The sequence below is a fragment of the Oncorhynchus nerka genome, linkage group LG8, assembly GCF_034236695.1.
Source record: "Oncorhynchus nerka isolate Pitt River linkage group LG8, Oner_Uvic_2.0, whole genome shotgun sequence".
In the NCBI taxonomy this organism is placed as follows: domain Eukaryota; kingdom Metazoa; phylum Chordata; class Actinopteri; order Salmoniformes; family Salmonidae; genus Oncorhynchus; species Oncorhynchus nerka.
Window position 1 is genome coordinate 52,500,057 of NC_088403.1, and position 13,972 is coordinate 52,514,028.

The 13,972-nt window shown below is 44.0% G+C and overlaps 1 protein-coding gene across 2 annotated transcripts in view; it reads right to left on the reverse strand.

Moving 5' to 3' along the window:
* The window catches only part of LOC115133553 (synaptopodin-2-like), a 38,564-nt gene continuing 24,592 nt past the window's right edge, over positions 1–13,972 (reverse strand). Inside the window, exons 4-5 of one of the 2 annotated variants that reach the window (XM_029666918.2) lie at positions 9,238–11,960; positions 1–2,465 (exon numbers count right to left, since the gene is read on the reverse strand). In XM_029666918.2, the coding sequence (XP_029522778.2) occupies positions 1,830–2,465; positions 9,238–11,960 (3,359 nt within the window). In that variant the 3' untranslated portion in view covers positions 1–1,829. Of the gene's footprint in view, positions 2,466–6,175; positions 11,961–13,972 lie in introns of those variants that run through there. The other variant, XM_029666914.2, reaches the window with a different exon arrangement.

Below are 13,972 nucleotides of genomic sequence, written 5' to 3' on the forward strand. Positions count from 1 at the left end.
ACAAAATGAGAAAAATACTTTGTCAGTAGTTCAATGCTTTTTTATTTCCCAAAATGCCTCATCCTGCCTACTGAAATCAAAGTGAAGAAATCAAATGATGAAATCAAAACCGACAAAAAGTACACAGACATTGGGTAATTGTTTGGACTGAAAGTACTGTAAAATAAATGAAAATGAAAACACAAAAAAATATCACTCTTATCACTCCAATATATCGTTGCTGATGACACACATACGCAACTTTGTAAAATCACATGACAGATACTAACTAGTGTTAAACAATTTCAAATCTTGCAAATAATAAGAGATGATACATGAAAACTCAGAATTTGATCCATCGCAATCGCACATAAAATCTTCACTCTGGACTGATGGGAATCCATGAAAGAAGTAAGCAACACAGGCCAACGCAAGTGATGTATCTCACAATTTCAACTTGATCCACACCATACATGTCCATGACCACATAATAAAATTACAGTTATTGATTTCCTATTCTACATTCTATTTGCTTTGAAGCCTATTTATCACCAGCCACGGACATCGGCAAATAACACATTCTGTGCTCTACTTAACAAAGTCCAAGAACACCATTTCCACCCCTCACTCTCGAATGTACCTAGTGTCAACTCTCATCTCTGACATAACTGGATCTCACTTTACATGAAGGTATATTTAACATTATTAATGTAAAGTATTAAGGTCATCTAAAGGACTTACCTAAACATATATGATTATGATTTATATGGAAGTTGGAGATGCGTGTGGCATCTCACAGTAGTATTCAGCCCTGTGTTCTTAGCCCCTTGCTCTGGATTGTTAATGGTTGACTATAATTGACTCCCTAAGCATTAACCGTATTCATATTGACACGTTTAGGTTGAGACACGCGAATCCACCAACACCACAAAAACCAGCATGCTAAGTAAATACATCCGCGGTGGATGAAGTCATCTGGATAATAAAACGGTAAAACCATAACACGTGACCCTTTCGTATCCAACTCCCCACAACGTATATGTGGCCACCAACTACTACTATAACACCTGTGTTATTTTGTGTGTTTCTCTTAGTGTTCGTGCCCTATCAACTAATGCTATTGCACTAGGTCTTAGTTTGTCATCACACATTATTGTACCACTCAGCAATTTCAAACGGACCTTTGTCGTGGTCATTGGTGAGTGGGTGATCTGTTTTGATGCACAGCGAACATAGCGGTATATTTCCCACTGTATTCCATACTGTATAAAGGTGTTTTGACACAAATGTACATGTCCCTTCATTACTCCCATCCTTTAATTTTTATACATGACAATCACACATTCTGCCTTACAACATACTTTATGCCCATTTCTTCCTCCGAAGAAATACTATTGATTTCACTTACTTTGAATGCTACCATCACATCACAGTGTTGGAGGAAATTAAAGCCTCTGACAGTGCAATTACACCATTCTTTTTGCTTCAATCACTCATTGATTTCTGTCCAATGAAAGCTTGATGAAGTGAAACTCAATGGCATCCCATTTGACTAAAATAGAACCATCATTGACAGTGTCCCCGATACCAAAACATTTACTCTTATCATCTGTATATTCTTAGCAGTATTCTCAGTGCAACCGAATAAGTAGATCCAACCTCCTTCAATCTCTCTCCTGTACATACCACAAACTATCCCCTCGCTCTCCTCAACCCTTGTGTTATCCTATTGTCCCAAGTTTTATTTTATGCTGATTATATATATGGTCCTTACTACTATTCATCTGAATATCTTGGAGTTACTTTCTGGTCTTGTTATGAAGATAAGTAGCCATTATGTTTGTCTGCCTCTAGCGTCTCCAGCTCCAGTCAGTGTGGTACACAGATCTGTAGCTCGGCTGCTGCTGCCCCCTCAGGGGCCTTCCGTACCCATAACCGACCCCAGAGTGCTCGATATTGGCCTCCGTCAGGGACCTCTGGGGCTGCAACTGTCTGGGCAGGGACCTGTTGCCAGCTGGACCGGCGGGGGCCGAGGCCGTGCTCTTGGTTGGGGACAGGAACGGAGGCATAACTCTGCTGTAAATCTGGGTCTGGGTCTGGCTCTGCCTCTGGTTCCATCTCTGGTTCGGGTTCCATCCCTCAGTCATCCTGGGAGGATCGTAGGACACCCTAGACTTCCACTCAGCAGGGGGCTCGGGGAGCAGCTTGCGCTGGGCAGCCAAGCACACGTTGAAGGCGATGGCCTGCTGGAGGTTCTGGAAGGTGAAGGCCTCGTCGACCAGGCCCATGGGGTGGCGGGCTGCGGCCTCCCAGGGGGAAGGATGCTTGTAACTCTTGTCCAGCCAGGACATCTGCCTCCCCTGGGGTGCTGGAGCAGACGAGGCCCGGGGTTTATATGAGAGGGAAGGGGACCCAGACAATGACCGGAGGCCCAGCGATGGTGCTCTGCCGGCGGGTGGGGACAGAGAGTAGCTCCTGCCAAATGCCTGGAAAAGAGACATTCAGACATGTTTACTTCAGACAGGGACTGATTTTTAAGCACGCACTAGTCTGACTATCCTTCCAGCAAGAACAAATCACAGTGGAACTTGGAAAATGGCTTAGACATACAGTAGTTTGAGAGCCTCCTTTGAGCATTTAAAACCCACATACAATCCAGTATTCTCTTCCCTCTCTCGCAGCAACAGTCATGTGTAACTGTACAGCTTCATATTAGGTTATGTTCCAAGTAATATTTTTGATATGGTAGTTCGATTGTTTATCAACAATAATATAAAGCAATGAGAATCCATTTTTTATCTCCTTTCTCACAATAGTTATGCCATAAATCATTAGTTTGTGTTCTCTTGGTAAATGGCAAAAGAACGGCACCGTCCCACGTCGTGTGAGGAGTATTTTGGTAACCTGAATCATGATATGTTAGGAGTTGACATTCACGCTGCTAGTATACTGCACAAAGGCCAGCTCTCAATTCTCAAAACAACTATTGATGTTCTAAAGGAAGACAACTCTACCAGAATCAGGATACAACTTGATAGAGGATTCCTATTCAAGAAGATACAACCTTAGAAAAAAAGGAGAACCATTTGAAGAACCCTTTTTGGTTCCAGGAAAAACTATTTTGGTTTCCATGTAGAGCCCTTTCCACAGAGGGTCCTACATGGAACCAAAAAGGGTCCTACATGGAACCAAAAAGGGTTCTGCCTGGAACCACAAAGGGTTCTGCCTGGAACCAAAAAGGGTTCTGCTATAGGAACAGCTGAATAACCCTTTTAGAACCCTTTTTTCTAAGAATGTACTTTTCCATTTTTTGTTGTTGTCACAATTCCAACACTTGCCCAACTTTTGATTTCTCAGAACAATTGGCTTATGAGTGTGTTTCCAAAATTAGCCACATTTATCTTGTTTAAATTGGATCTTACTGGCTTTGTGGATTACCAGCATCACTTTCAAGGTGTCTCAATGAGTCATCCAAGCTTCTCAAGGGCCGTTATCTTGTCTCTCTCATTGTATCAAAGATCAGGTCCCTTTTAATTCCCTTCCTGCAATTTAAACCACTCTGAAGGGAGTGTGCTGCCATCTGGTGAATAAGTGTAAGAATAGCCAACAACATCAACTCCTGTAGAATGTTGTCAATGGCCGGAAAAGAAAATGGAATTGTACGATTCCTTTTAGGGGGAAATTCGATGACTAACTTGTTTAGTGAGTCAAGATATCCGGTAAGCTGTAAGAAGAGTCCAAGAATTGTCTTTGCGATCCAGCTGTCACTATTTTGACTGGGACGCATATGAATCGGCTTAAGTAGATTAGTAGACAATGTAGCTACATTAGGTCATGTTTTATTCAAGATTGATGTTAAAGAGGATTTGTACACGTGAAAGGATGTTGCCTTTATTGCATTTGGTTTATTTGTTTATCGGGATATAGAGTAGATTTTGAAAATGATTATCTATGGAAAAATCTATATTCCCCCTGTTGTCACATTTTCTATTTTATTTCCTCTATCTTTTTTTCCATTGCTAAATTGTAGCTCAAGCTAACTGTTTTTCATCAAATTAACAGATAGACGGTTGTTAAATGTGGGTGGAGTATGAATAAGTGTGTTACCTAATGTTAATCCAAGTGTTTTGCCAAGTTTGACAGTAATCAAATGAACCAAACCTGCACTTTAAGCCACATTCGAAAGGTAAGGGTGGGACATGGTGATACACAATGGAATTGGCCTTAACACCATATGATATCCCAGGATAGGACAGGCCATGTACAGTTGTAGGATCTTAATTTGATCAACCTTTTGCAAGAATACTTTTCTGCAATGCAGGAAATGTAAAACTTGTGGTGTATTTTAGGTTTAAAAAGGCTTGATTTCCCCTTACGAAAAATATCAACCCCTACAAAAATGGCCATTAATTATAATCCACATAATATTTAACATTTCCTGTTGCTGCAGGATTATTTTCCTGCTGTAGCAAACTGGATCAGATTAAGCTCCTACATCTGTAGGTCTTTGGAGTGGACGTTTGTCAGAGGTTTTTGTGTTTTCAGACAGATGTTTGACTCGCTCCACATACGGTGCATCAGTGTTATGGGTCAGATTATCAAGATTTATGTATTTCAATCCCCGACTGACGCTTAAAATAGCCTCTGACCAGGAGAGAAGGAAAGGCATTAACTAATCGCTGATTTCCAGCCACCGCAGGGAATGCTTGGGTGTCTACCTGGGATTGGAGGGGTGACATAAAATTTAGATGGGCACCATTGAGTCTGGCTTTACGACACCATTGGGGAGTCCGCCTAGCATTAGCCTTTTAATGATGTCATGGCAGCTGGGTCCATTGGAAAGGGTGTCTGCTGGGCTGACGTGACAGTGCTACTGTACACAGGGATTTTATATTTGTGCTTTTCACTCGACTCCTACGTCGCTGGTTTGTAAGAAAGCGCAATCTATTAAATCTGTTGACAACATCCAATGGAAAATACTGAGATGAGGACATGTGTTGACAAACAGTTTTGGGGTCTTCTATCATTCAGTTCACCAGGAAACACAACATGTTGTGCATCAATCAATGTTTTCCCATTCATTCTGCAACTGTCCCATTCCTTAGCCATAAATCTGCCACAGTTTAGTCTTTATTTGCGACTTAAAGCCTCTCCCACAACACATACAGAGCTCTTTACAGTTATTAAAATGTACAACCAAGAAGAACACCTAAATAATTACTCGCTTAGAATGCATAAACAATACATAAATCGACAGTATGTGAGATTTTAAGAAACCGGTGCAGCCAAAAGGCCAGAACAGGAAGTGAGGATGATCAAATTCCCTCCCGATATAGCCTGTGCCTGCGGTGGGCACCGAATTGATATTAAAAGTCCCCCTCAACAGACGACATCCCCTTGACAACCTCTCTAACATGGCTCCCAACACGACGTGGTGATGCAAGACCGGACGGGTAAACATTTACACTGTAGGTCAGAGCTTGCTCATTCTCCAGTCTTATCCAATGAGGTTGTCCAAGCTGGAAATACCCTTCTGTCACCATGCGTTCAGGGATGGGAGTGTGCTTTTCGAGCACTTTTCTCAATTCTAGAGAAGTCTAGAGTTCGAGTGAGGGACTCATCATATTTCTAAGCAGAGGCAGCTGGCTTGTAACAAGGCTTTTATAGACTGTGAGCAGTGAACTATTATTGGACAGTGGTTGGCTCTCCACCATTTTGAATTTACGATACTTAACCACAGATGGTGCTAACAGTGGTAGCTAGCTACCTCCCCTCTATCAGCACAAAAGCATGTTGGGTATGCCAATAAACATGTCAGTTGTTTAGAAGGTGACATTGAGTACCTGCAACTTTGTTTCTCCTCTATTCTAGTTCACACTATGTTCTCAAACTTCCTTCAGGCTGTGATATATTGAACGTACGATTTGTATTTCGCTATGACTGAAAATAGTTTAAGACGTGCTACTGTTTACAAAAATCCAAACCAAAAATCCCTGGGTGTTCCTATTTGAGTTAGGAAGTAGCAAAATAATGAATGTGGGTGTTTTTGTAATTTTTCTACAGAAAATATGGCGCATTGGTAAGGTGGGAACAGAGTTGTGCCAAGTATAAAGAAGGTGTAGAGGGGAAAGTAAAGAGTGGGCAGAATGGGATGTGAAAATGCAGGCAGAAGAGGCCAACCAAGGAAATGCAAACGTAAGGATAAAAGGCATTTTAATGGCACTTGACATGAATCGTACAGAAAGTGCACTATGAAAAAGAAACACAAAAGAAAATGAAAAAGAATCGACAGAACAAGAGAAAGCAACTCTAACAAATGTATACCATTCAAATGACAGGGTGGTTCATCCAAACTCCCCTTTTTCTGTAACTGCTTATTTCAATATCCCTTTTTATAAAATGTATTTTTTTTGGCCATTATGTTAAACCAAAGCAGGTGTACAGAAACATAGGGAAAAAAATATGCAAAGCTAAAATTAGAAGCGTGAGAAAAGACAGAATAGCTGGAGGTCTAGTGAGCGACTGCCATTCATGTTGGTGAAATAATACAAGCCCACTAATCCTCCCAAACCGACAGCTTTCACTCACGCACACACATCATCTGTGACATGGAAAAGTTTACATTTAGCGACCTAACATGACGCAATAACTGGTAAAAATGAATCTAAAACAATTCAAGCAGGGTCTTTTGGAAGACACTGAATGAAATTGTACCAGATCTACATCTTAAACTTGTGCAAGTACCTTCCACCTCCAGGAAACGGGACCCTAACAAAAAAATACTAGACTTATATGTATACTTCAATTTATAAAATACAAAACATTCCCTTTTTGCAATGCAATTTATGAATGTTAGGTAGATGAAGTAGCCATGTTTCCTATTCACTATTGCATATGAACATTATATCCACCAAATCTAAGTAACATCACTGTACTTACAAAACACATGTCAAATGAAGCCAGGCGGCTCTCAAACCTGACCCTAAATATGTTTCCACTGACCACTCCTGGACTCCCTAACCATGTCGAGAGCTTGGGACGCTAAGGTTCTATCTACATTGTTGTCATTGACGTAGTCTTGTTCTGTTCAATGTTCTCTACCTATAAGGTACTCTAAATACCCCCAATTCATGTTGTTACACTTAATAGAATAAGATCAAAAATGGCTGACACCATTCAAACCAATGAGGGTTTGAAACTGTACAGCCAATTATCTCAGAATGTTTTTTTAGCAGATAGAGCCTTATGGTGCCAAGCTCTCGGTGTCTTAAACCTCTTAGTCGCTACTAATAATTTTCTTCTCAGATCATTCAAGGTCAATTTTGACAAATTATTGCACATCTTAACAGCTAACAAATACACTGTTGATATTGCAGAAGATCTTCTCAAACTTGTCACTGGCTCACACACCGCCTTAGTACTCCAACCTTTTCTTAAATTCCCTTTCAAGCTTCTCTCATTTCCAATTGTAACTTTCTCAGCAATATACATTCACCTGTTCCTCTGAATTCTTGCTGGCTATTATCCTCGTTCACATTCTGGCAATGCCTGCTCACAGGCTCCACTGATTCACATCATAAGTCTATTGAATGCATTTTGTGGATTTCCTGAAAAACTACATTTTATCATTTCTGGGCTTAGATAATTGAGATATACCAATATCATATTTAATTTTCGATGTATTGTGCATTGCAATATTGCAAAGAAACCAACATTGAAAAGCTTTGCTTGAAAAACGAAGATATTATATAGTTGTATACATGTAAAGAGTGAATGCATAGCAGGTGGAAAAATACATCCAAACTTTATATATTAAAGGCCCAGTGCAGTCAAAAATGTGAATATCCTGTGTTTTATATATATTTTTCCACAGTATGAGGTTGGAATAATACTAGGGAATTGTGACAATTATCATAATGCCATTTCAGTGTAAGAGCCTGAAACTTTGGTTGGATGGCGTTTTGGCCTGCCTGCCGACATCACCAGGCAGTATAAGTTAATATACCAATAACAAATAGTTTCAAACCGCTCTACCAGGTTATGTAACCCTCCCATTAGGCTCGTCCAATTAGGCCCCTCACTTAGACCATTCCCAGACAGTCCTAGCAAAATTCTTGCTTGAGAAATTGCTCTTTGCTAAGACGCAATTTGTTTGTTTTTAACCATTTTAATTAAAAAATAAAACAGTAAGGTACTTCATTCTTACACAGAAATGATTTGATATTGAGATCCAAACAGCTGCATCGGGCCTTTTTAAAATTCTAGCATTTATTTAAAAAAATATGTTGGCTATAAAATGTTGAAAAGGCATCTTAAAAGCTTTCTATGAATATATAGCATTTATATGAATGTACTGTGCATGTATTTGTTGTAACTAGATCTTCTGTTCTTTTAAGGAAAGATCACTTAATTATGCTATCAGAATCACTCTTTTCCCACAGCTGCTGGCTTCCACACCTGGGCTGAACTCTTTTTGGCCATGAACCTGGGCTTTGGAGCGGTGTTGCCCCCAAAGATGGACTCAGACTTTGCCGCTATGGGAAAGCTGGGCACCACGTAGGTACTGGGAGGTAGTGGCTGGTATGGGGCTTGGGGTGCTGCTTGGTAGGGGGGGCTATGGGATGGCTGATAAGGACCTTGGGGGGTGTGTTGGTAAGAAGGGTTTTGAGCTTGCTGCTGGGATTGATAAGGGGCTGGAGGGGCTTGTTTGTAAGGGGGATTATATGGATGTTGGTAAGGGCCAGCAGGAACCTGCTGGTAGGGATTGTTAGATGGCTGGTAAGCATTAGGTGAGGCTGGGTGGTATGGACTATCATGCATGGGTGGTTGAGGGGTAATCCCGTAGAGCTGCTGGGGCTGCTGTGAATAGGGAGCATTCATTTGTCCAGCCGGCTGGACAGGGGCAGCTTGCTCATATCTTATTGGTTGGTTTTGGTTTGGAGGGACTGGGGCAGGCTTTGGTGCGGCGGCCTTGGCAGCCTCGGCAGCCTCCACTGCTGGGCCATAAGTAAAGAGGGAGGCATTGAGCTGATAAGGCTGATGTTTCATGACATCTATAACGGCAAGGGGTTTGCAGGCAGGTTTGCCTTTCCCTTTCTTTGCTTTGACCACAGGGCTAGATGGAGGGGGTTGCTTAATGGCCCCTGGTGGGTAGGAAGGGGACTGTATGGGGTTGTAATTCGATGTAGGGGGAGCTCTGCAATTGGGTGAATATTTCCACGGATGAGGTACGGAGGGAGAGGGCGACGTGGGCCTTGCCTTGTTTGCCTGCGCAGTGGCGGCCTGGGCTTGCTGAGCTGCCTGTGCAGTGGCGGCCTGGGCTTGCTGAGCTGCCTGTGCAGTGGCGGCCTGGGCTTGCTGAGCTGCCTGTGCAGTGGCTGCCAGCACAGTGTCCGAATCCACGACATACTTCTCCATACGAGACTGCCTCTTGGCGAACAAATCGGCTCCTTTCCCCCGAACCGCTGGCATCGACAAAGCCGAGCCCATTCCTCCTACTGGTGCCAAAACACTGGCCATTGGATTGATGACGGGTGACGAAGAGTTAATTCGCTGTGGGGGAGGTGGAGGAGTAGAACAGGGAGCACTCTGTGGAGCATTCCAAGGTTTTGGAGAAGGTTGACACACTCTGTGCATCCAGGTCTGAGTATTCACTGGGGCTTGCTGTGGTTGTGGGGCCCAGGTACTTGTGTGTGTCTGAGGCTGTGCCTGAGCTGGGGCCCATGCATTCATAGGTGGCTGTAAGGGTGCCTGCTGTGGAGGTGGTTGTTGCCAGTTTTGCTGGGGTGGGGATTGGGTTGAAGGTGGTTGGACCCAAGGTGGCTGTGGCCGGGCCTGATTCTGATCTGGGGCCCAGGCATTCATGGGTGGCTGTTCTTGCTCTTGAGATAGCTGGGCCCATGGAGGCTGGACCTGAGCCTGAGCAGGTGCTGGGACCCATGCATTCATAGGGGGTTGAGGCTGAGCTGGATGTTGGGGTTGAGCTTGTTGGGCACAAGGTGGTTGTTGTGGCTGGGTATGGCACTGTGGTGGTGTCCATGCATTCATTGGAGGCTGAGGTGATGACACCCAGGGTGGCTGAGGCTGGTCCTGGGGCCAAGCCTGTTCTGGAGACTGAGGCTGTTTAGCCCAAGGTGCCTGGGGATGTTGCTGTGCTTGTTCTTGAGGTTGAGCCCAAGGTGCCTGGGGCTGTTGCTGTTCTTGAGGTTGAACCCATTGGAGTTGTGACTGGGCAGGCGCTATAGCCCAAGAATTCATGGGTGGCTGAGGCTGAGGAGGGGGTGGTTGGGGAGTCACCCAAGGGAGCTGTGGTGGGGACTTACTTGGAGCTGGAGCCTGGTGCTTCATTTCAGCAGGTGGCCAAATACTCACAAGTGGCTGCTGTGATGCCTGTGTTAGTGACGGAGCCCAGGAACTCACTTGAGGCTCGGGTTGCGAATGAGGCTGAGTTGGTGAGGGACCATTTCCTCCCCAGGCTGGTGCTTGCTGGGGCTGCTGCTGCTGTGCCTGGGACCCTGGGGGACTCCATGTGTGTTTGGCTGGAGAGGTGGGCTTGGCAGGAACAGGAGCTTCCTGGGAGGCAAAAGGAGGGGAGGGCTCTGGGGCTGATTCTGGGGCGGACTCGGTCTCAAGGGCTGCAGCAGGTGCAGGGACGCTATTTTCAGCATGCAGTGGCAACTCCTGGTTGGCCAGCTCAGGCTGAGGGGACCAGGGTGGAGAGTTGGGGTTAATGATGGGCTTGGGAGCGACTGGTGGAGGCGTCTTATGCTTGACCCTTGGTGACTGGAGGAAGTTGCAAGCCTCAGCACCCAAGCTAAGATAGTCCTCTTCCGTGCATGACTCGGAATCCAACTTCTTGTCACTCCTGTTGAGGAGATTCAGAAGCTCGGGGTTGGGTGACACTTTGGGTGCTTGTTTGAAATTGAACATTGGCTTGCCCTTGAACCTGTTCCTTGTGTCCTGCAAGATCCCAGACTTGATTGCCGGCGTCGAAATGCGCTCGTCGCGTGAGGCAATCTGCTCTCCCTGACCCATCATCTCTTGGTTGCTCCCACTCACTGGGGGAGAAAACAGGGCGGGCATCTGGTTTTGTAATGAGAAGGGTTGGGCAGTTTGATTGCTCATGGAACTCTGCATTTCATTGGTTTGATGGTTGGCCATGCCATTCATGTTAGACGAGTACTGCTGAATATGCTGCTGTTGGTACTCTTGCTGCTGGTGGTGCTGCTGTTGATGATATTGTTGTTGCTGCTGGTACTGCTGCTGTTCGTACTGTTGTTGTTGCTGCTGGTATTGCTGCTGCTCGTACTGTTGTTGTTGCTGCTGTTCATAGTACTGCTGCTCTTGGTACTTCTGATACTGTTGCTGCTGCTTCTGGTTCACGCTAAAGTCCATGTAGGCCTGCCTCTCTGTGGTGGCCTGCATGTACGAGCGCTCCTCCATCTGCTGGTTGGCTGCATGTTTCTCCACCTCCTGTACCCCCTCCACGGGAATCCCCTGGCGCCTCATCTCCTCGTGTTCGCCAACGATCTCATCCATGCGCTGGCGGCGCTGGGCGAACATTGTGGCCCCCTTTCCCGTGGTGTTGGGCAGTTGCTCCATCTCCTCTCCGGAGTTAAGCTTGCGCTCGATCTCGAGTAGTCCTGTGTCCCAGTCGAAGGTTAGCACTCTGCCACCGCCCTGGGCATTAGTGATAAAGTCCTCCTCAAGCTCTGATCCGCTGGTGGTGGCTACGAGGGTGAATTTGATCGCTCTGGCGTCTTCCTCGTCGCTGTCGTCGACCTCGTACTCTGGTTCACTCTCACCGGTGCCGTAGCTGACGAGTGTGTACTTCTTGGCCCTCTGTCGATGCCTCTTGAACATCAACACCCCCTTGTTGTTGGGGTTGGGAGCGTCAGCGTTCAGAAGAATAGCAATGCGCTTACATTTAGACTTGGCCTCCTTCACCTGCTTGTCTGACAGGCTCTCACTGCGCCTGAGCCCTGTGAGGGGGAGAGGGGAGGGAGGGAGGGAGGGAGGGAGAGAGAGGGTAGAGGGAGAGAGTTAGTTCATTTAACTGCATATTATGGGTAATAATAGCTCGGGTAGAACTGAAACCACCACAAATCTTTCCTTTTGGATGCACATGCATCGTAAAAATAACATGCATTCTGTAAAATATCACAACTGAATATCTTCCTATTTGAGCTCCAAAAGTATTTGGACAGTGACAACTTGTTTTGTTTTGGCTCTGTACTCCAGCAATTCTAATTTGAAATGATATAATGACTGAGGTTAAAGTGCAGACTCTCAGCTTTAATTTGAGGGGATTTTCAGCAATATCGGGTGAACAGCACTTTTTTGTAGATAGTTCCCCTATTTTAAGGGACCAAAAGTGTTGAGACAAATTCACTTATGTGTATTAAAGTAGTAAAATGTTAAGTATTTGGTCCCATATTCATAACACACAATGACTACATCAAGCTTGTGACTCTACACATTTGTTGGATGCATTTGCTGTTTGTGTTGGTTGTGTTTCAGATTATTTGGTGGACAATAGAAATGAATGGTAAATAATGTATTGTGTCATTTTGGAGTCACTTTTATTGTAAATAAGAATAGAAATACTAACCTCCCGTGTAATTGTAATGATGAGAGATTAGCATGTCTTGGGGGTATGATATTTGTGCGTCTAACTTTCTCACTCATCATTGTTCACGATTCATTCAGGATGCTCTGTAAGCATGGTAGCATCCACATTTATGTAGAAGTGTTTATGAAACATATTCTATTCCTATTTACAATTTAAATGACTCCAGAATGACGCAATAACACTATTTACCATTTAATTTCTATTGTCCACCAAATAATCTGAAACACAACCAAAACAAACGGCAAATTTAATTTTAAAAAAATGTGTAGAGTCAGAAGCTTGATGTAGTCATTGTGTGCTATGAATATGGGACTAAATACTTAACATTTTACTACTTTAATACACATAAGTGAATTTGTCCCAGTACTTTTGGTCCCCTAAAATGCGGGGACTATGTGCAAAATGTGCTGTAATTTCTAAACTCAAATCAGACCAGATCAGCTATTAGTTACTTAAAGTCAGCATGAGCTAAATATCAAAGCGGACTATTTGATTCAGCCCATTTTTATTTTGAAATATTTCAATCCAAAACGAATTTGTAAAAAACTCCCTCAAATGACAAGTGCAATCAATAACCTATAAATTGATATTTTCATAGACATCATTCGTTCAATTACTTTCCTGGTCCCGATTTCATAGTTGGCTTTTGATGCCCTTTACTTCGTGCCAAGACATATCACAAATTTGTTCACTCAATCTACACAATCTCTATTCAATTAACACGCCAAGCAATTACCCAATTCTCTGACCCATGCCTAATATACTCCTTGTTTGTTCCCCAATAATACATGATATTAACACAGCTGTGACAGCCTATTCAACGGGTGGCCCAATAGTTGGAGCGAAAAGCAGAGCATAGAACATATTAATATTAGCCTGTGGGACAAAAGTGCATTCACCGGCACCCAAGCACCTTTACCCTCTTTTCTGTAAGTCCACTCTGGGATCTGTCACCTAAACCCGAGGCGACGACAGGCATGCCCACACACTCTTTAACGACCCCAACCGTACCCACAAATACAAACACAAAGCGGCGACATATAAAAGAACCCATCCTTAAAAATAAAACAAAATCCCACAGTAGACTAACCTCAAGGTGGAGGAAGACGGGGGAGTAGTGAGCGACTCTCTCTTTACGGCGCAGGCTAAGACGCAGGCTAAGACGAGCCGTTTTAAAGGATCGGGTAACGGGCCAGTGCAGCATATGCTGGTGTCCATCAAAGAGCATTTCTACAGGCATCATCAATGCACTGGTGTTTTATTTATGTCCCCCTGCATGGCTCAATATAATGCCCTATCTATCTCTGGAAGACACATCCTGATCAGGCCCATATTCAAAGCTAGGGGAAAACATTTCATAGG